This window comes from Prorops nasuta, unplaced genomic scaffold (assembly GCF_024137725.1).
Source record: "Prorops nasuta isolate Cenicafe-Biocafe unplaced genomic scaffold, Cenicafe_Pnas_1.2 PNAS00048, whole genome shotgun sequence".
NCBI classification, from domain to species: Eukaryota; Metazoa; Arthropoda; class Insecta; order Hymenoptera; family Bethylidae; genus Prorops; species Prorops nasuta.
Window position 1 is genome coordinate 965,436 of NW_027116845.1, and position 23,494 is coordinate 988,929.

Below are 23,494 nucleotides of genomic sequence, written 5' to 3' on the forward strand. Positions count from 1 at the left end.
GGGGCCATTCAATGGGACCATTTTTGCCAATCCATCTCCCTGGATACTTTTGGTGCAAATAATGTGTCACCATTCTAGCCGTATGAGGTGGAGCCCCGTCTTGCTGAAATGTAATGATCTCTGTCTGCAATGTAAAATGAAGTTAAACCTTAATTTTAAGTTTTATTTAATAATATAAAATGCATTTAAAGATTTCATAAAAATAATTACATTTGCAGTTACGCTTCGGACTCTTCCGTCTACTTCGTCTCTTATCAGCTGCAAATACTTATCGGCATTTAAATTTCTCTCGATAAATATAGGGCCGATTATATTTTCTCCCAGTATGCCCAGCCAAACGTTGAGCTTTTTCTGGTACTAGGTATGAGACTCGACATATTCGTATGGGTTCTCTTGTGACCAAACTCTTGTATTTTGTTTGTTCGGTGCATGGACCAGCACAAACGTCGATTCGTCGGAGAACAAGATATTTTTGACAAAATTAGCGTCACTATCTACTTTATCTAACATAATTTTGCAAAAATTATGCCGCTTTTCATAATCTGCCTCTTTTAACTCCTGGCAGTGGAACACTTTATATGCACGAAACTTTTCGGCTTTTAAAGTTTTGTGCACCGAAGACACAGAAATTCCGATTTCTCGGCTGATATCACTGAGCGATTGGCAGGGATTATTCCGGACACAATTTTTAATATTGTCTTTCACATTTTCAGACAATGCCCTTGTCGGTCGCTGCTGTTTGTGATGACTTTGATCCAAGCAGCCGGTTTCCTCAAATTTCTTTATCAATCGAATGACCATGCTGCTGCTGGGGGCTGGACGATTACTATCAAATTCTCTTTGGAACATATCTTTAATATCCCTTGAAGATATGCCACTGTAGTACCATTTAACAATTTGTACTTTTTCCTTAACATTCATTGTCAATCTCTAAAAATAAGCATAATTCATTAATACGAAGAAAAAGATATTTCAATTTATTTTTAATTTATTACATTTATTACGAACAGAAATAACATGTAGTACTCACATAACTAGTTTTATTATTTTATTTATGACTTGAATTAAATATGTGATCAGTGATTATCCGCGCATAAACAATACCATGAGCAAAACACTGTGATTATCCGCGTATAAACAATACCATCAACATACAGTCACTGCTCATTTGTTTAATGGTGTTTTGCTCATGGTATTGTTTATGCGCGGATAATCACTGATCACATATTTAATTCAAGTCATAAATAAAATAATAAAACTAGTTATGTGAGTACTACATGTTATTTCTGTTCGTAATAAATGTAATAAATTAAAAATAAATTGAAATATCTTTTTCTTCGTATTAATGAATTATGCTTATTTTTAGAGATTGACAATGAATGTTAAGGAAAAAGTACAAATTGTTAAATGGTAGTACAGTGGCATATCTTCAAGGGATATTAAAGATATGTTCCAAAGAGAATTTGATAGTAATCGTCCAGCCCCCAGCAGCAGCATGGTCATTCGATTGATAAAGAAATTTGAGGAAACCGGCTGCTTGGATCAAAGTCATCACAAACAGCAGCGACCGACAAGGGCATTGTCTGAAAATGTGAAAGACAATATTAAAAATTGTGTCCGGAATAATCCCTGCCAATCGCTCAGTGATATCAGCCGAGAAATCGGAATTTCTGTGTCTTCGGTGCACAAAACTTTAAAAGCCGAAAAGTTTCGTGCATATAAAGTGTTCCACTGCCAGGAGTTAAAAGAGGCAGATTATGAAAAGCGGCATAATTTTTGCAAAATTATGTTAGATAAAGTAGATAGTGACGCTAATTTTGTCAAAAATATCTTGTTCTCCGACGAATCGACGTTTGTGCTGGTCCATGCACCGAACAAACAAAATACAAGAGTTTGGTCACAAGAGAACCCATACGAATATGTCGAGTCTCATACCTAGTACCAGAAAAAGCTCAACGTTTGGCTGGGCATACTGGGAGAAAATATAATCGGCCCTATATTTATCGAGGGAAATTTAAATGCCGATAAGTATTTGCAGCTGATAAGAGACGAAGTAGACGGAAGAGTCCGAAGCGTAACTGCAAATGTAATTATTTTTATGAAATCTTTAAATGCATTTTATATTATTAAATAAAACTTAAAATTAAGGTTTAACTTCATTTTACATTGCAGACAGAGATCATTACATTTCAGCAAGACGGGGCTCCACCTCATACGGCTAGAATGGTGACACATTATTTGCACCAAAAATATCCAGGGAGATGGATTGGCAAAAATGGTCCCATTGAATGGCCCCCTCAATCACCCGATCTCGCACCCCTCGATTTTGGGATATGGGGAATGGTAAAGAATAGGATGTATGATCTGGAAATAGAAACTTTGCAGCAACTTAAAGACTGCATCATAGAAGAATGCGAGAGTATTACGCCCCTGCAACTACAAAACGTTTTACAGTGCTTCGTAAAGCGATTAGAAACTTGTTCTGCAGTTGCAGGAGGCCTGTTTGAGCATTACTTATAATTGCCCAATTAGGAGAGGAAGGCGCGACTCATAGCGTCCGGCGCGGTTCCACAAGGTCATATCGTGAAACGATAAGGCTTTGTAGAGCTTGCATGCCGCTGGAGTGGTTTAGCAGGTATGTCTCTTTCTGTTAGGATCGAGAAGACTCCTGCACTTAGTCCTCAACAGATTCCCTCCAGCGTAAATAAAAAAAAAAAAAAAAAATTATACTATGATAGAGAAAACGAAGGTAGAAGAATGGTTGAATGTTTTTAAGAATACATGAGATTGAGAATTGTCTATATTGAAAGTCAACGAATGAATGAGATTTTGGAGAGATGGATTAATATGTGGGCTATCTCCCCCTTTTGCATGAATTAAAAATTGTATTTAAGAAAGCGAAAAATTACTGTAAAAGGAGTGGAAGTCTGTGTGTACCCCGAAAAGAATCTACAAACTACTTTTGTTATTATAATTTTTCATTATTTAGAATTATTTCAGAATGTATATTATTAATCTATTTTAATGTAGACCGTCTTACATTTCTTGAAAATATGAATGATTTATTTACATGGATATTATGTACAACACCAGATTACTCAATCAAAATTACAAGTGACTAATAATTTACCAAATTCAAGAATTCTTAAGTATACTCATAGAACGCAAACAATTGCCTTAATAATACTTCTTTTTTTGTACATATAATTACATTAAATAAGATGAAAATTATTATAAATTATGGTAGAAGAAGATACTATAATTTATGGCTAATGAAAGATCTTCAAAATCTGAACTTTTGGCAATGAACATCCATCGTGACCTTGCATTTAAAATCATTCCATTTATACTTCATCAATATGGTGGCGAAACTTGAAGCATACAGATAAAGTGAATAAGCTCATGCTTAATGTATTCATAAATATTTTGAAACGGCACTGTAAATTAAAGAAAAAGATTATTTATTATTTCATTTTATTATTTCTACAAATATTTATTCTTGTAATACCCATACCTGATAACCAAAATAAATGTATGTTTACTGCAACATAAATTGATACATCCAATACATAAAAAAATCGTTTGCTTCCCATATGCAGAATATGAGTCACTTTTATTAAATTTTCACAAGGTACTGCAACAGAGGGTAATCCTAGACATATAATCAAGAAACTCTACATATTCCCAGTTACATGGCTCTTCTATAAAAAAAATACGTATCAGTATTTGCAAGCTATAATATTTTAAAGTTTCAATAGCTTCATTGTATAATTCTTTATCGAATGAAATAAACTATGTAATACATTCAATTCATTAACGTTATTACAGTTTTATTATGATGAATAATACACAAACCTCTATAATAATGTTCCATCAAAGCACATCATAACGCATCTTGTAAACCTTTCTACAACTTAATACAAAGTATCAGCCACAATTATCATTACTGGACCTTCAGCACATTCATCAATGAAATGTAGGTATCGCAGCTGATACAACCTGGTAAACAAATCCAAAGATTACCTGTAATGAAATTGTATCATAATATAATAATTATACCAAATCTGATCATGCAGTGAATGCCAAACTTATCCAATTATCCTATTAAATTATAGCTTCTCTCGGCTCCTTATGCAATCAGTATCCATAATGTATTGATCCGTAACACCTTTATTTGAGTTATTCTTCTTTAATTACTCATCGCTTTACTTGTAGCATAAACATAACTGAAAAAAAATATCTGATCTTTAAAAATCACATGAAAAATAATATTTGGTACATTTAATAATATTATTATCTGCATTTATTCTTTATTTACACTGTCACACAATATTCTTAGTTTCTATTTATTATTTTCAATATTTTTCCTTTAGTAACCTCACCTTTTTGACATTTCACCCTTTTACACCTCTTTCTGCTATGATTAGCATGTAAACACTTCTACACACCAATATGGCGGATGAATCTCATATTTTGTATCCAACTGTTGGTAGTGACCTCTTTTAAGTTGGCACTATACGTAACTGACCAATCAGCGCTCGCAGATTCCATCATTCCGAGTGCTATAGTCAACTAACACGAATCTCCTATGCTCCGCTGTTAGGAAAAGACCCTGTATATAGGGACGGAGCTTCTTCACGGCCCACAATACCGCCAAACACTCTTTCTCCGTCGTGGAGTAGTTTCGTTCTGCGGGGCTCAGCACTCGGCTCGCGAACACCACCGGAAGCTCAGCTCCGTTGCTCATTTGGGTCAGGGCCGCTCCTATCGCGGAGTTGCTGGCATCGGTCTGGACTATAAAGGGTTGGGAGAAGTCGGGGCGAAGGAGGACAGGGGTGGAGGACAGGGCGGACTTCAAGGCTTCAAATGCTGTCTGTTGTGCTTCTTCCCATTTCCAGGGTGCGTCTTTCTTCAGGAGCTGCGTTAGTGGGACCTTGTGCTCGGAGAATTTGTCTATAAACCGGGCGTACCAGCCCACCATTCCTAGAAAACGTTGTAGCTCCTTGATGTTTCGTGGGGCGGGGTATTGTACGACGGGGGCGATCTTCTCGGGGTCGGCCTTTAATCCTTCCTTGTCGATGATGTAGCCAAGGTAACTGACTTGCTGACAGCATAGCTCGCTCTTTTCTGGGTTGACGGTCAAGTTAGCGGCTTTTAGGGCTTTTAGGACTTTCTCCACGTACTCCGCATGTTCTTCAAAGGTTTCGTTGACGATAATGATGTCGTCCAGGTATGCGAAGACGTGGGTGGACCATTCGGGTTTAATAAGTCGATCCATCAGTCGCTGGAAGGTGACGGGGGCGTTGGTAAGGCCAAAGGGCATTCGGGTAAACTGGAAGAGGCCGGCTCCGGGGACGGTAAAGGCGGTTATTTCTCGGGATTCGGGGTCGACGGGAACTTGGAAGTAGGCTTGGCTCAGGTCGAATTTGGTGATGTAACGGGCTGTTCGTAATCCGTCGAGGATGGCGTCGATATTTGGCAGGGGGTAGGCGTCCTTCTTAGTTACTTGGTTGACATCACGGTAGTCGATACAAAAACGAAATTTGCCTGTGCTTTTCTTGATAATTACGGGACAGCTGCTCCATGCACTACTGGATGGTTCAATTATTCCAGCGGCCAGCATGTCCCGTACTTCAGCGTGCGCAACCTTCAACATTGCAGGGGATAGACGACGGGGACGTTGTTTAATGGGAGGGTGACCTTGGATATCGATATAATGGGAGGTGAGGGGAGTAGGGGGGAGGGATTGGTCGGAGATGGGCATCAGGGTTCGGCAGAGGGTTTGGAGGGTCTCCTTTTCGCTGGGAGAGGGAGCAACTAGGGCTAGGCCATCAAGGATAAGTTCAACGGGGGGTTCGGTAGGAGAAGGGGGGCGTAAGGGTCGAGAGGGGGAGTTAGGGGTGCGCCACGTCAGGTTTGCGAAGTCCAGGGTGATCTGCAAGGCCTTCAAAAAATCCACTCCTAGGATGCAGTCGTATCCTAGGGCTTTACACACCCGAATCGCCAGGACTTCGTTCTGCTCGTCCAAGTGGAATCGGACTCAGGCCTCTCCTTGGGCTGGTTCTACGGCTCCATTGGCAACCTGTATGTAAGCTACAATGTGTCGTAGGTGGTTCTTCAGGAGGTCTTCTATCCTCTTCCCGAAATATGAGCGGGCCGCCCCACTATCCAGCAGCGCGGGAAAGGTGTGCTGGCCAATTCGTAAATTCAGGAAATATCTGGGGTCGTGTTCAATAGGGGAGGCGGGGGGAGTTCGGGGAGGGAATCCAGGGCGGTATTGGGACTCTTGGGAACGGGAGTCGAATCGTCGAGTCCAAACGATGTCCCGATTATTCGTTTCCCGAGCTCTGCTTTTCCTTGCAGTTGGGGCAGGTCTTGGTGATAATGCCCATCCGTCCACAGCGGTAGCAAAATTTCCCTCGGGGGTGGGAGCACAGGGTGAAGTGATGTCCTGGGCGATGGCAATTCCAGCAGGTGTTCGGGGGTGGCCTCATCTTCTGGGTATCCAGATCTCCTGTGGCTGGGCTTCCAGGGAGGGGTTGATTGTCGTCGGGAGGGGTTTTCGGCAGGGAAGAAGGAGTACCGGTGCTAGGGATTTTTGTGGGTTTGTTGCGGGGGCCTTTGGGAGGTTTGGACTGGGTGGGTGGCGGGGAAGAGGGTTTGTCGGGGGTCGGGGAACTAGGGGTGAAGGCGAGGGTGGATTCTTTTCCTTGGACTAAGGTTAATTCGGCTTCGATGGGGGCGGCAGGGTTACGAGGACTGGTAAGGGGGTTATAGGCTTCGGTAGGGAATAGGGACGCAGAGGGCAGGGGTGGGGGAGGATGCTTGGAACGATCAGCCAACCTTCTGGTGTCCACTCGATGGCACTCGTTGATTAGGTCCTGGAAACTGGACAGCTCTTCTCTAGCTATTTTCTGACGATACAGGGAAAGCAGGTTATGGTAGGCCAGGTCCAGTTGCTGCCCCAGTTCCATAGGAGGGTCCATTCGTTCCAAAATTCTTCTAATTTTCATAATGAAATCCAGCGGTCGTTCCTGTGGTCCTTGGGTCCGGGCGGTGGCTTCTTGTCGGATTACGTGGGCGGGGTATTTGATGGCGAAGGTTTAGCAGAAAGCCTTGACAAAATCATAATATTCGGTCCACGCGGGACTTTCCAGTCGGAACCAGGTTAACGCGGTTCCTGCGAGGGCTGAGGGAAGAGCACGTAAGACGGCCGAGGCCGCTAGATCCCTACCTTGGATCAATTCGTGCAGGGAGGTTAAAAACTCTCGAGGGTCCTCGTCGAATTGTTCGGTAAAAACTGGGATATATTTGGTGAGACTATCCCACGCACGCATTTCCGGGGTAAGGGTCTCTGATAGGTGGGAGGGATTTAAGTAATAAGGATCGAACTCTCGGAGGGTGCTGGGCTGGGGGGGTGGTTGGGAATTTTCCGGGATTGGGGTAGGGGTGAGCGTAGGGGGGGGAGTATAGGTCGGGAAGTAAGGGGCGCTAGATTCGGCGTTAGAACGTACTGGGTATGAAGCCTGACGTGCCCTAGGCGGCGTCGCTTCATACTGGTTCGGTCCGTGCCATCTAGGGGTTGTGGGGGGGGGGGGGAAGGAAATTGGGACGGGACGGAGCCATAGTGTACGTACTATGGAGGATTGAGGCAGAATTCCAAATGGGGGAAGGGTTGCGGATAAGAGGGGTAGTTCGGGACGGAAGGGGGAGGGTAGGTTGGTACACAGTGGAAAATTGAATCGTGTGTGGTTCGGCTAGTTTCACTCTGTAATTTAACATGGAAAATGATATACTACACTATAGTTAAAAGCACACACGATTCAATTTCCCACTGTGTACGAGGTAGGGGGTGGATGCGTCAGGGGGGTAGCGGATAGCATTCGGGGTAGCGGCACACGATCCGGGGCACACGGAACCTGAAATGAAGAAAGTTTAGGCGGCAGGGGTGGGGGTTGAGCGGCGGGGGGAGCTAAAGGTACATTCTCGTATCGGTGTTCGGGTCTTCCTGAAAATAAGCAAGGGTAAAAGGGGTTGGTCCGGTCAGCAGCGGTCGTCCTCGTGGATTCCTGAAAACGCGAATTGGATTCTTCGGCGATTGTGGTCGCTACCGGGGAAGAAAAACTAACTACGTTGCGACGGGGTTGAGTCACCTCTCGACGCGGGGTGGGAGGAATTTCATCACCCAATAAATCGATTAATGGGATCTCCCGAGATCCATAGGGGTTGCTGGGTTCTACGGGGGGAGTTAAGGGTGTCTTGGCGCAGGGGTGGCAATTATATCAGCAGAGGGGGGTAGTTCGCAATTCGGAGGGAAGGTCAAAGGTGGTTGTGGGGGAGGCCTTACGTCCGGCGCGAGCATGGAGTCCCAATAGTAGGAATTCCCACTATTGTCACTCTCAAAAGATTCGGTTCTGTTCCCGGCGGCCCGAACGTCGAGGTCCATTTCCCACGGAATGGACATATCTCCAAACGAAAAACGGCTACGAAACCTAAAAAGTCGATCGCGAAGAATTGAGGGAGACCCGGAAACTTGTAGCCCGTAGGAACGCAAAATTAGTAACACGACCTGTAGGGGGAGGGTACGAACTACGTCGCGATATGTTTCGAGGGAAAAACCGGGAGGGGAGGGTGGAGAAATGCTCATCACCTACCTTTTTCGCCGACCAGGGAAGCAGCGGTCCCAGCACTCGTGCAGCGGTGGAGAGAAGAGCGTCGGTATGGCAGGCGGGGGGCGGCGCAGCAGCGGTGGCGGCAGATGGCGGTGGCTGCGGCGGTCGGCAAGGCAGCAGGCAGCGGAAAATTTTCAAATTGAAATAGTTTGAATCACTCGCGAAAACTTTCTAAGTTTGAAAATAAAAACAAACAGTAGAGGTCACGAACACTCGACCCGCACCCGCGACGCGCGGAAACGCGGGAGTTCACCGCCAGAGCCAACAGTCGAACACTGTAGGGAAGGGGGGGGGAGGTAGGGGAAGGCCAGGAGAAAATCCGAAAAACTACACTTTTTAATGAAATCACTGCACTCGCGGGAACTACGGACACTCTACGCGGCGGGGCCCCACGTTGGGCGCCAATTTGTAACGCGCGGAAAGGAATTCCGGGTTAAAATAATTAATAACTACACGGCCAAAATCCAAAGACACAATCTTTATTTATCACTAAAAAATCTCGGGGAGACAGGCCTCCCGCGATGTCCTGTCACACTTATTATACGCGCAAAATGATTTCATTAATACTACTAAAGGGAAAACTAGGGAAAGCGACGGCTAGAAGGCGGCACGGGAAAAGCGAAAGGGGGAAGGGAATGGGGCGAGGAAAATTCTCCGGCGGCCCCGACGATGACATCCGGCGATCCCACGACGTCCGCCACGGAAAACTCCACAAAAGCTTCGTAATAATGATGGCGGGGGCCTGCGATATTGAAATTCGGCGTATTTCAATATTCACAGCGACGACCCAGCTCTCTATTAAATCCATGTACTGATGCTCCAAGAGTAGAACAAGGTGTAGTCCAAATTGACGGGTATTCCTCCGTTCTCCCAATTATTCCCCTCATTCCGGGGTGTCATGGTTATGATCGGGATCCAGGGACCAATCATTAATTAGGTATGGATCCGCGATCCATATTTCTCGCCGTTCCGGCTTATCACCCATATACTTGGGCTGTGTTCCAGAATTAACTGGCAGTACTGACAGTACTGTAAAATCGTTCCAGAATTAACGGCAGTTCACTGTAGCCGTGTTGTGAAATATTCATGACGTCATAATTTTTGACGTCATATCCTACTGCAGCTACTGTGGCTAAAGACGAGAAGCATTCGCAGTTATAGCAGTGAGCAACTGTTCACCTGAACACGTGTTGTAAAATGGCGTCTACAAATAGCCGTGAAGTGACTCTTTTGGATGCCAAAACCAATAAAATGTATACTGTTTTATTATCCGACGAAGATGCTAATAGAGCATATACAAGTAACTGATTATAAGGCCCGGTGTTAGAGGTCTCAATTAAATTAATTATGCTTATTAATTACATGCAACGTAGAATATATCACACGAAATATTCTAGATATATTTCGCATGCATTTATTAAATCATAATTAATTTAATTGAGACTTGTAAGACTGGGCCTATATCATTTTACCTTTTCATGAATAGATTTTAATTTTTACTAATTTTGTAGATGAAACATATGCCGCTTCACTTCTAAAAAACGCACAAGATTATGCTGAGAATTTAAAGAATAATTATTCTTTATCCTTAACAAGTAAGATTTCATTTTTATTTGTACCTGAAAGTATCTTAAACAAAGAATTCAATTTCTAAATAATAATTGTATATTATAGCTACTGAAGAAGAGGACATAGATGACCCTTCAGTGGACAATTCAAGAATTGAAGAAAAAAATGATGGAAAAAGTAAGATGAATAAATCCTGTAAAAAGTATTTTTCAATTTCAGTTAGACTTTTTGTAACACACATTTCTTTCAGACTTTCATATTTGGTCAAGGGAAGAGACCTTGCTTCTTTTAGAATTGTATGAAAGAAAAATAAAAGATTTTTCCTCAAATAAAATTACTAGTAAAAAAACCTGGATGATTATATCAGAGGAACTGAGAAAGAAGGGATACACAGTTACGTGGGACAAATGTAAAATAAAATTTGATGCATTGAAAAGAACATATAAATCAGTGACTGATCACAATAAAAAATCAGGAAACAACCGACGAACTTGGGAGTATTACGATGTTTGTAATCTAATTTAGTTTTATTTATTTCTTCTAGTTCTTTAAATTTTCATTTGCATTAAGTTATAAATAGTCAAATATATAAAATATCAAAATCTTAGTTTAATGACGTATTGATAAATGAAAAAAAACTTTTTTAGAATATGCATAAAATATTCAGCGATAAACCCTGGGTAAAACCAATTACAACAGCTAGCAGTATTGTAAGCAATGAAGAAGCACAGAATAGAACAGATAAGAGTTTACATAAAGAAAATATAGAACCTGGTAAGTAATACGATTTTCTTTTAACATTGCTGTATACAGAAAAATAATAGTTTCAACTTTCACTTTTATTTCCAAACAATTGCTTTAATTAGAAAACTACATATATTTATATTTTTGCATAATAATAATGTAAATTATTTTTCTTATCTTAGCATCAAAAAAACGAAAAGTGAAAGACGTAGTAGACAATCATATGCAGAAATGGTTGGAACAAAAAAAGGAGAGGGTCGAAGCAGCTGAAAGACGGCATGAAGAGAAAATGAGACTATTGAGTAGAATAGTAGACTTATTGCAACCAAATAATGACGGAGATTAAACATTGATATTTTATTTTAATAAGTTTTCTCATTGTAACGCGTTTTGTTGACGAGTTTAGTCGTCGCAAAAACCGTTCGGTTCGCTTGACCGAGAAGGATCAAAATAAATATGGACGAGTTTAATGTAGATAACAAAAACTGTTTATTTAGGATAAATAAAAGAAACAAGAGTATTTACAATGTTTTTGTACATAATAACCTTAACCTATTTATGTTTGTGTTGTTCGTGTCTTGCCGCTGCAGGTGTGTACGCTTATGTGTCGGTCGCTATGTCGCAAGTATAATTATCGCCCGCTGGCGGCGCTTCGCTCGGCAGCCACTCGGCGGGGCTTTCGAGAACGGACCGGTAGGCGGCGCGGCGGTAGGTGGCCTTACGGGAGGGCCCGGGGAGTCAATATGGCGGACGCCAATATGGCGGTCAGCGGGGAAGCTGTAAATAAAACGGTATTAATCCCTGTAAGAAAATGGCCGTTGGTCCGGAGAACTCCTGGACTCGGCCGTTAGCATGGGCATCGGGCAAGGAACGGTGCGGACGACGCGGAGAACTCCTGCGCCAGGAAGTGCTCGGAGAACTCCTGAGCAAAGGATAGGTATACGCGGAGAACTCCTGCGTAGGAAGGTTGGGAAGAATATACCCGGAGAGCTCCTGGGTACGGACAGAGATGTTAACTTGTGGGAATTCGGTATCCCCACCACGCCGCCACTAGCTTGCACGCACACAGTGCCAGCGGTACATCGGTGAGCCAACCCCACTACTGTCGCCGCTCGCTGGTCACGCACACAGCTACATCGATACGTGCGTGTCTCGGCTTTCGCCGTTGAAGTTCGGTTAGCTCCGGTGAGGTATGAGTACGAGAGGGATGAATATACTTTTCTCGGACCTCTCTTTCGCTCTCTATTTCACCTAAGTTTAGCCAACGAGCCGCGCGAAACTCCTTTTCCAAGGGTGTCGGCCGGCTCGATGCGCTCGTAAGAGAAATTTATTTTTTGACAATTATAATACAGGAAAATTATTAAATGTTACTATAATTTAACAATTATCCTCAAAATTGTAAAAAATTTTTGTATATAAAAAATTATTATGAGATGAAATAAAACTAACAAAGAAATAATATTATCCGTGTAACTAATTGAAAGAAAAAACCCTTATTATATTGCACAAAATGATCACTGAAGTGTGACATTTAAAATTAATTAAATAAAAAATTATACGAGAATACATGAGATTGATTAATTTGAAAAAATGGTTAAAAATGAGGTAAAAACTCGACCATTTTCTTGCAACATCACTGTACCGATGGTGATTTGGATTTGCAAATATCACAAAATTGTCCAAAATTCATCAATTTCCTATGAAATGCAAAAATCTGACATAATTTCTATGATGAGAGCCTAATAAATGAAAATGTGGGGCGGCTAGGATGTTTCTTCGGTTACTTTCTTGTATGGTACACCTATAAGCGAATGAAATCTCCTAAAAAATATGCCAAAATAATGGCAGGAAATAAAATTGCGCCTTAATATTACAATGTAAAATACAATGTCAAGAAATAGCTCAAACTAACAACTTTCAAACTTGTTTCATGCAAAATTTTAGTGTAGGAGGTACTTCCGCCTTGAAAATTTTGCAAATTCATGTATAATTGTTGATAAATAAATAATTATTGATCCAGAATGCACTTAAAATAAAGGATTATTAAAATTGAGTTTTACACTATGAGCTTTAAAAATCTGACTTTATTTCTATATTGAGAGGCAAATAATTCCGTTGGTCAAGCTTCTTGGCTCTTTTTTCGGCCATAATCTGGTGTAAAATGTCCGAATGAACAAATAGATGCTATAAATGATAACCAAATCACGTTGGAATCAAAAGTTGGCTTTCATAGCTATGTTGCAAAATCAAGCCTAGAAATGGCTAAAATTGTCCATTTTCAAACTCATTTTCTACCAAATTGCAGTGTCGTAGCCGCTTCCGGTTGGATTTTTTTGCTATTTCAGGTATAATTGTCAGTAATAATAATAAAAATACCCTCTGATTGCATTGGAATTGAAATATTCATGCAATTGAGTTTTACACTATGAGAATAAAAAATCTGACTTTAAGCACATATTGAGAGGCAAATAACTCAATTTCTCTTGCTTCTCGGCTCTTTTTTCGGCCATAATCTGGTGTAAAATGTCCGAATGAACAAATACATACTATAAATGATCATTAAATCACCTTGGAACCAAAAGTTGACTTTCATAGCTATGTTGCAAAATCAAGCCTAGAAATGGCTAAAATTGTCCATTTTCAAACACATTTAATGGGAAAGTGGAGTGTCGTAGCCGCTTCCGGTTGGATTTTTTTGCTATTTCAGGTATAGTTGTCAGTAATAATAATAAAAATACCCTCTGAAAGCTCTGAAATGGTAAGTTTATTGAAATTCAATTTTACCCTATGAGAATCAAAAATCTGACTTTAAGCACATATTGAGAGGCAAATAACTCAATTTCTCTTGCTTCTCGGCTCTTTTTTCGGCCATAATCTGGTGTAAAATGTCCGAATGAACAAATACATACTATAAATGATCATTAAATCACCTTGGAACCAAAAGTTGACTTTCATAGCTATGTTGCAAAATCAAGCCTAGAAATGGCTAAAATTGTCCATTTTCAAACACATTTAATGGGAAAGTGGAGTGTCGTAGCCGCTTCCGGTTGGATTTTTTTGCTATTTCAGGTATAGTTGTCAGTAATAATAATAAAAATACCCTCTGAAAGCTCTGAAATGGTAAGTTTATTGAAATTCAATTTTACCCTATGAGAATCAAAAGTCTCTCTGAATCTCCATACTCAGCGAATAAAGCTTGTTGAATTTCTCTTCGTGTTCCATGAAATATTTCCTATTGGAAAAATGAAAACAATTTTTAATTGTAAATTGTTGCAGTGTTTTTTTTTTTTTTTTTTTTTAATGGAAAAATGCATCCTGGCACACTTAGTATTACGGAAACATACATTTCTTCCTATTGTGTTCTTTCATTACACAAAAAGTTATAAAACAGTTGTGTAATGTAAGTTCAATTGTTGGAATGAATATATATTTTAGCCGTATACTAAATAGTGTGGGACTCACCATCTCCATGCTTGTGTCGAATTAATATACTTATTAAGTTCGAACTACATGGTTCTTCTGACAGCGCCTACCCACTAAAAAACCCTCCTTTCGCGGTTTACGTATTTTTTCGGTCAATTTTACGTATTTTCTTTGAACTGTCGAATCCGTCAGACACTATTCTCATTTGTCGAATCCGTCAGACATTTTTTCACTTGATTTTATAATTGTCGAATCCGTCAGACATTTTTTCACTTGATTTTATAATTGTCGAATCCGTCAGACATAGTTTCACTCGATTTTATAATTGTCGAATCCGTCAGACATTCCTTCAATTATCGTAAAGTACTTCGTCATCAAAATCACCATCAATATCATCATCGTCATTTGTGTATCCATGAATTGTAAGAGTTACCTTATTTTCGACGTAACTTCTTGCGTATAAATTATCTTTTTCAGTTAATTTTATGTGTTTTTTACTTATTGGCATTGTAATGCTATCATGATTTGTACATTTCAAATAATTTTTAATGACGCAAATTGCATTTAAAGTAGCAGAACTTATACGATTCCTTTTTTTCGTTTTGACATCAGGAATGATTGAAAAGCACCGTTCTGCTTCTGCATTCGAATGTGGAAGTGACCGTACTATACACGATAGTAATTTCAACAAAGGATATTTTTCCTTCCTTTCACATTTAGTTTGCGAAATTTTTATCCACATGTCATCGAAGGAAAGTCTAGACCATTTATATTTCTGATCTGCTGACTCATCGTTAAATAAAGAAAACCATTCTTTTTTTAGCTCTATGTCATTTTTTATACCAAATGTATTGCCAATTTTTAATAATGCTGCAGCCGATGATTCTCTATCTGAGTTAAAAAGTGAGTTCTCGTTATCAAGAACTGTAAAATTTTTATAAAACTCATCATGTATTGGGAAACGGTTACGAATTTCGTCAGCAGCTTTTATTAAAAGTTTTAAACAATTCTTTTTAATATCATGAACTTGCATTTGCGTTAACGTTTCTTTACTCTTTTGGTCTTGCAGATATTCTTCACAATCATATCCTACGTTTATATCTTCCAACGGAATAATATTAATATCCTTGGAAAAATTAATATCACAGAAATTTGCTTGAGCTATGCAAAACTTCAATAATGCAGGTTTCATGAAATTTCTTAAAATAAAAATTAAAATTTCAACCGATTTTGGCTGCAATAAATGCAGTTTTGTTTCGCGTGCTTGAAACTCGGCATTAAAAGTATTGAACTTATTTAAAATAAAATGCAGAAAATACAAATACGCTTTAGTTTCAGCGTTCTGCATACATTGGTGCAATTCATAGGCTTGCATATTATTTTCTGAGGATTGTTCTAATAGAAAGTTATTTAGAACATCCCAATATTCTAATACACGATCAATACATTTATAGCGAGTAAGCCATCGAGTTTCGGCATGCTTCAACAAATTTGTTATTTTTCCTGCAAAACACCTTTGAAATTCCCGAAATATTGCCGTCCGTTTAGGGCTTCCGCTCACGAAATTAACAATTTTCTTCACAAATTCTTCCGGGAATGAAGGTAGCTCTTTACAAGCAGCGGAAGCAACGAGTGACGATAAATGACATATGCATGGAAACGTTATTATATTTGCATTCTTTTCTAATATTTTCGTTCGAAAAGACGAATTTCTACCGATCATAACAGATGCATTGTCACAGGCTATTGCTAATATTTGGCTTAATGGTATTTGTTTTTTTACCATTTCATTATTAAACGCGGAAAATAACTTTTCGGCCGAACAATCTCTTGCGTCAATATTTATTAATTGCAATAGACGTGTTTGAATTTGCAATGACGCAGGTTCAATATACCGAACCATTATTGAAAACCATTTTTCATTTGTTAAATCCGAAGTCTCATCAACAAATACCGAGAATTTTGTATTTTGTAACGTTTCCGTGAGACTTTGTGTTTCTTCGCGACAAACCACATTAGTTATAATTTTTGATAATTTAACACGTCCTAATGTTATGGCTTGTAGTACTTCCGGTTCCTTGCCTATCTGTTTAAACATATTAACCATTGCGGAGCTTGCTATATACGGGATATTATGTTCTACAAAAAACGTTGACAATCTTATTTCCGCTATTTTAACGCGTTCAAGAAAATCAAATTCTTTTTCCTTCGAAAATTCTGCGGAATTAGATGAGCTACTGGAGCTTTGCGGAATATGCCGATTTGAAAATTGAACAGCATTTTGCACGTGAATGCTGGAGGACTCATGTTTCTGAATTTCCGAATAACCGCAATTTAAAACTTTATCGCAAATTAAACAGTGAAACTTACTACTGTCATCAGGTATCGGCTTTGCCCACTTCATCCAAGATGGGTTCAAATCATACCAATGATATTGAAATTTCTTTTTGTGGCTGCTTTTTCTCTTTTGCGGATTGGAAGACATTCTAGTCTTTTTTGATACCGGGCTATTTTCACTGGAAGACATTTTCCACTCTTCCTATCACTTTAATCACTTTATATCACGAAACTGTCAATTAATCCGATTAATAGCTTTAAGGCAAATGCCCAAGATACAAAGGCTTCATCTACTTTTATACATTTATTAAATTGTGTACAAATAAAGGCAGAAATGGGGTAAGGTTCAACGATTTGTAATGTAGGGTTGATGACCTGACGGATAATTAATTAGTTGGCATTAAAAAAAACTGATAGTTTCACTGGGAATCGAACCTGTGACAACAGGATCAGCATTCTTATGCGCTATCCACTCACCCACTACACGACTTCCCCAGAAAATTAAAAATTTCCGATATAAATAGCCAACAAGCTATTAGTAATAAATTGAATTAATAAATAATTCAATTAATAACAAATTCTTTTAGTCTAACTGCCAAATAATATTTTATTAAAGCATATAAAATATTTACGCATTATCGCTTAGATTATATAGACGATAAAGTTTTAACTATCCAATGGAGCCTTGTGGTGTAGTGGGTAAGGCGTCAGACCTCTGTACCGTAGGACGTGGGTTCGAATCCCACTGCAGTAGTCATTTTTTTCGTAAAGATTTTCATGAAATAATTAAAATATTATTAAATGTAAGTAATACTTAATTTATTTCAGTATCGGAAATTAGAAATTTAATTTATATCGCGTTAAGAAGAATTCCAAATCGGTTCCTTCTCGATTTAAAAGTTACGGTTACTGTAATGTAGAAGAACTTGTATATAATACACAGGGTATACAGTAAATAATAAAGATGGCAAATAGAATAAAGCAACTAATCATGTGAAATAATATCTCCAACAATAATAGGTTCTCATGTAACAATTGTGTTAGAAAACCAATAGGACACCTTGTATATTTAATTTGAAAAGTACTGTGGTGATTTGGTGAAGACGAACTTCGTTGGTACCTCACTCGTATCTTGAATCTCGACGGATTAACTTCGAAAGCAGAAGCAAAGGAAGGATAATATAAGTACTTTCAACAGTATTCAATAAATTTTTGACATTTCTCTCACTTTACTTTCTCCATTATAATTGTCTCATTTATCGAATACAAAAACCTTTTCCTTCATATAATAATTTCAATTCTTTTTGTTTGTTACAGAATCATGGCCGAACCTATGCCCAATGGGAATGGTGAGTGGAAACGAACTTTTTAGTAAAGTCTATTTTGCAAATAATAAATTTTATTAATGATTATCTGTTACAGAAACTACGAAGGATCTCCTGCGAATTATAAAGGAGCGGGTGGAGGAGAACGGGGTTCTCCTCCACCAAATTAAGGAGCGGCTGGAGCGGCTGGAGCAGCAGCAGCCACAGCAGCAGCAACTGCAGCCGCAGCAGCAACTGCAGCCGCAGCAACAACAGCAGCTGCAGCAGCAACAACAGCAGCCGCAGCAGCAGCAACTGCAACCGCAGCAGCCGCAGCAACAGCAGCAACAACAAGTGGCAGTGCAAGCGTTCGTGCCTGCCACTCAGGCGGCGAGACCCGGCTATATACGTAAGCATGAAGAATCTTAAGTGTAGTTAGGCATTTCATCTTTTCCATTTACAGAACCTTTCCTTTCCTATTAGTTATATAAAGAATTAGATTAATTATTACAATGGTATCTAATCTAAGAATGTTTTCCTTTTTTCTGTTACAGCTCGAGCTTCTAGTAGGGGAAATAGTAGGCGCTACTATCATAGCCGGGTCAGGGAAGAATACCCCAGACAGCGCAGCAATTCCCGTCCTGCGGGTTATTTTGTGTATTATAATTAAATAAAAAAAAATAAAATGTATTTCACACCTCTATTTATTTCATAAACCCTTACTCCTATTTTACTTCACAGAAGGAGCCACCTCGTAGAGACCGTTAATTTAGATATGATGATTTGAAGACCTACATTTCAGCCATTCAAGAACACTATATTGCAGCACAGCTTAGGAAACTAGAATTAGAGTCGGACATGATTTGATGATGATTAATAGCATCTATTTGTTCATTCGGACATTTTAGACCAGATTATGGCCGAAAAAAGAGCCGAGAAGCAAGAGAAATTGAGTTAATTGCCTCTCAATATGTGCTTAAAGTCAGATTTTTGATTCTCATAGGGTAAAATTCAATTTCAATAAACTTACCATTTCAGAGCTTTCAGAGGGTATTTTTATTATTATTACTGACAACTATACCTGAAATAGCAAAAAAATCCAACCGGAAGCGGCTACGACACTCCACTTTCCCATTAAATGTGTTTGAAAATGGACAATTTTAGCCATTTCTAGGCTTGATTTTGCAACATAGCTATGAAAGTCAACTTTTGGTTCCAAGGTGATTTAATGATCATTTATAGTATGTATTTGTTCATTCGGACATTTTACACCAGATTATGGCCGAAAAAAGAGCCGAGAAGCAAGAGAAATTGAGTTATTTGCCTCTCAATATGTGCTTAAAGTCAGATTTTTGATTCTCATAGGGTAAAATTGAATTTCAATAAACTTACCATTTCAGAGCTTTCAGAGGGTATTTTTATTATTATTACTGACAACTATACCTGAAATAGCAAAAAAATCCAACCGGAAGCGGCTACGACACTCCACTTTCCCATTAAATGTGTTTGAAAATGGACAATTTTAGCCATTTCTAGGCTTGATTTTGCAACATAGCTATGAAAGTCAACTTTTGGTTCCAAGGTGATTTAATGATCATTTATAGTATGTATTTGTTCATTCGGACATTTTACACCAGATTATGGCCGAAAAAAGAGCCGAGAAGCAAGAGAAATTGAGTTATTTGCCTCTCAATATGTGCTTAAAGTCAGATTTTTTATTCTCATAGTGTAAAACTCAATTGCATGAATATTTCAATTCCAATGCAATCAGAGGGTATTTTTATTATTATTACTGACAATTATACCTGAAATAGCAAAAAAATCCAACCGGAAGCGGCTACGACACTGCAATTTGGTAGAAAATGAGTTTGAAAATGGACAATTTTAGCCATTTCTAGGCTTGATTTTGCAACATAGCTATGAAAGCCAACTTTTGATTCCAACGTGATTTGGTTATCATTTATAGCATCTATTTGTTCATTCGGACATTTTACACCAGATTATGGCCGAAAAAAGAGCCAAGAAGCTTGACCAACGGAATTATTTGCCTCTCAATATAGAAATAAAGTCAGATTTTTAAAGCTCATAGTGTAAAACTCAATTTTAATAATCCTTTATTTTAAGTGCATTCTGGATCAATAATTATTTATTTATCAACAATTATACATGAATTTGCAAAATTTTCAAGGCGGAAGTACCTCCTACACTAAAATTTTGCATGAAACAAGTTTGAAAGTTGTTAGTTTGAGCTATTTCTTGACATTGTATTTTACATTGTAATATTAAGGCGCAATTTTATTTCCTGCCATTATTTTGGCATATTTTTTAGGAGATTTCATTCGCTTATAGGTGTACCATACAAGAAAGTAACCGAAGAAACATCCTAGCCGCCCCACATTTTCATTTATTAGGCTCTCATCATAGAAATTATGTCAGATTTTTGCATTTCATAGGAAATTGATGAATTTTGGACAATTTTGTGATATTTGCAAATCCAAATCACCATCGGTACAGTGATGTTGCAAGAAAATGGTCGAGTTTTTACCTCATTTTTAACCATTTTTTCAAATTAATCAATCTCATGTATTCTCGTATAATTTTTTATTTAATTAATTTTAAATGTCACACTTCAGTGATCATTTTGTGCAATATAATAAGGGTTTTTTCTTTCAATTAGTTACACGGATAATATTATTTCTTTGTTAGTTTTATTTCATCTCATAATAATTTTTTATATACAAAAATTTTTTACAATTTTGAGGATAATTGTTAAATTATAGTAACATTTAATAATTTTCCTGTATTATAATTGTCAAAAAATAAATTTCTCTTACGAGCGCATCGAGCCGGCCGACACCCTTCGAAAAGGAGTTTCGCGCGGCTCGTTGGCTAAACTTAGGTGAAATAGAGAGCGAAAGAGAGGTCCGAGAAAAGTATATTCATCCCTCTCGTACTCATACCTCACCGGAGCTAACCGAACTTCAACGGCGAAAGCCGAGACACGCACGTATCGATGTAGCTGTGTGCGTGACCAGCGAGCGGCGACAGTAGTGGGGTTGGCTCACCGATGTACCGCTGGCACTGTGTGCGTGCAAGCTAGTGGCGGCGTGGTGGGGATACCGAATTCCCACAAGTTAACATCTCTGGGTACGGAATGCTCAACTGGGTCGGAGCTCGGTCTTATATACCCAGTCGAGCCGCCGAAAACGGATTCGGCGCTGCGGAGCGGTCGTTTTGGGAAGTTAAGGAGGGGCATGACGAGGACTCTATACTTGGCGCACGCTATAGTATAGGCCGCGGTATCGGCACGCACGTACGCCACAGCTCTCCCCACCACGCGGTATCGTGCATGGGGCAGCGCCAAAGCAAGCGTCTCGTCACATCATATATTTTTGTTTTCGATATTTTATGATATAGATATTTACGGGAGTATTTATTGGTTTCTAATATTTCTAAAATGTGTTTTTTTATTTACTATTTTAAAAAAAAATAGTTATTTCTTTTTCTTTTTAAATTTGTAGGAAGTGATTACACTTTTAAATATAGTTTTAAACTATTTTTATTATTTTATTGTACATTTTGATATAAACTACGCATAATTGAAATTCTTTTTTGCATTCCAACATTTCGCTGATCATTTGATGCACTGCTATTTAAAATTGTACCCTCAGTTGGTGTAGATTCAATAACAACAGGTATGTCAATATGGTCATTGATGAGTATGCAAATGTTATGCATAATGCAGCACGCAATAATATATTTTGGTATCAAGTCTATTCGCTTCATAGGCAATTTGTCTAAAATGCTCCTAAACCGTCCTTTTAATAGGCCTATGGATCTTTCTACTATCATTCTTGCACTTGATAAGCGATTATTAAAATTAATTTCCTCTTCTGTTAGATGACCATTGTCTCTAAAGGGTACCATAATATATTGCTGTATGGTGTAAGCTGCATCACCTATTAGATGTGTGTCTCCTGGGAAATTTTGTGGTGTGCATAGTGCTTCAAACCCAGACAACCTAAAAACCCTCATATCATGTACTGACCCTATCTGTCCGCAATAGCAATGTATAAATTTCAACTCCTCATTACAAATAACCTGCGATTAATTTAAACTGTATTATAACTATAATCAAATTGTACACTCAAAATATAAAATTGATGACTAACTTGTAACTGTATTGAATGATACCCCTTTCTATTAATGTACGCTTCTGGATGATGTTTTGGAGCTGATATCTTAATGTGAGATCCATCGATGGCACCAATGGTATTTGGAAAGCCATATTTTCTATTTAAATGACGGCTTGTTTTAGTGCTTCTTCCGCTGTTGGCCAATTTATGAAATGCTGGACATGTTTATAAAGTGCATTTACCACTTTTCTAATACACCTCCAGGCTGTCGCTTTTCCTATGCCAAATCTATCAGCAACGCATCTATAAAATATTATTCAATTAAATTTATTTTTGACTATACAAAATAAATCATTATTATATAATTTTACCTGAATGAATTAGGGGTTGCCATTATCCAAAGGCTAATTAATATTACTTTTTCAGGGAGGATTGTTGGTCGTTCAGGTACTATATTTTATTATGCAATTCAGGTGCCAATAGCTCCAATAAAATGCGAAATGTTTGACGGCATAATCTAATAAGAGCAAAATTGTATTATATATATTGTAAACCATTGAATTCTTTGTTAATAATTTACCTAAAGTGGCTTTTAAATTCTGCATCAATATAAAGCCTAACTACTTCTTCAGCATAATTTGTTATGTGAGCTCTTTTTATTTTTTCAGGAAATAATTTATAGAAAACATTAATTTCTGCATCACTATCATCGCTAGATTCACTAGAGAAATCTAAGAATTCTTGTAAAAGAGAATGTACAATTAAAATTTCTCTTCTCGGGTGGGTCATTTCTTTTATTGGTGAAAGACTAATGTCTATTTTGTTAATATTTAAAAATGTAAAAAATGAATCGCAAGAATAATGGCAGAATTTTTAAAACTGTCACACAAACCAAAACTGTAATCATTCCAATATTCGCTGCTTATAATTGATTTGCAGTGCTGCAAATTATTTTGGAACGCTGCTGCAGTAAACTGCCGTGACGTCATATTTGCAGTACTGCCAATTAATTCTGGAACACGGCCTTGGCATGATAGCCGGCTGGCTAGCTCCTGCGCCAGAATCCTGCGTGATCGTCCTTAGCAGCAGACGACACTATGGCTTCGTGGTTCGGCAGCGGGGCGATGCGGTGCGAGTGCGGGGTCGGCGACGATGGGTCGGTAGTGGCGCGAGCAGGGGAGAACGCAGCTAGGCGCGCGGGGCGTCAGCGCGGTAAGGAGAGGGGACGGGACTCGCTGCTAGGCGCTCGCGGCGCGAAGCGCGGTAAGGGGAAGGATAGAGCGACGCGTAAACATACGCGGACGGGACA

The 23,494-nt window shown here is 38.8% G+C and overlaps 4 protein-coding genes and 1 pseudogene across 4 annotated transcripts; 3 read left to right on the plus strand and 2 right to left on the minus strand.

Annotated features, from left to right (window-relative positions):
- The first annotated feature begins 1,447 nt into the window (after positions 1-1,447).
- Positions 1,448-2,520, plus strand: LOC136784152 (uncharacterized). Its single transcript, XM_066744669.1, has 3 exons — positions 1,448-1,891; positions 1,940-2,086; positions 2,173-2,520. The coding sequence occupies exons 1-3, from the start codon at positions 1,448-1,450 to the stop codon at positions 2,518-2,520; spliced, it is 939 nt and encodes a 312-aa protein (XP_066600766.1).
- Positions 2,521-9,869: 7,349 nt separating this feature from the next.
- LOC136784153 (uncharacterized) lies at positions 9,870-11,331 on the plus strand. Its single transcript, XM_066744670.1, has 6 exons — positions 9,870-9,972; positions 10,184-10,267; positions 10,347-10,418; positions 10,492-10,748; positions 10,889-11,015; positions 11,168-11,331. The coding sequence occupies exons 1-6, from the start codon at positions 9,870-9,872 to the stop codon at positions 11,329-11,331; spliced, it is 807 nt and encodes a 268-aa protein (XP_066600767.1).
- Positions 11,332-14,757: 3,426 nt separating this feature from the next.
- On the minus strand, positions 14,758-16,935 carry LOC136784154 (protein FAM200A-like). The gene has a single exon (XM_066744671.1). It carries the CDS (start codon positions 16,933-16,935, stop codon positions 14,758-14,760), a length of 2,178 nt encoding a protein of 725 aa, XP_066600768.1.
- A 144-nt stretch (positions 16,936-17,079) lies between these two features.
- Positions 17,080-18,719, plus strand: LOC136784155 (uncharacterized). The gene is made up of 4 exons (XM_066744672.1): positions 17,080-17,084; positions 18,063-18,094; positions 18,168-18,458; positions 18,604-18,719. Exons 1-4 carry the CDS (start codon positions 17,080-17,082, stop codon positions 18,717-18,719), a joined length of 444 nt encoding a protein of 147 aa, XP_066600769.1.
- A 2,897-nt stretch (positions 18,720-21,616) lies between these two features.
- Positions 21,617-22,579, minus strand: LOC136784156 (putative nuclease HARBI1; annotated as a pseudogene).
- Between the last annotated feature and the right edge of the window lie 915 nt (positions 22,580-23,494).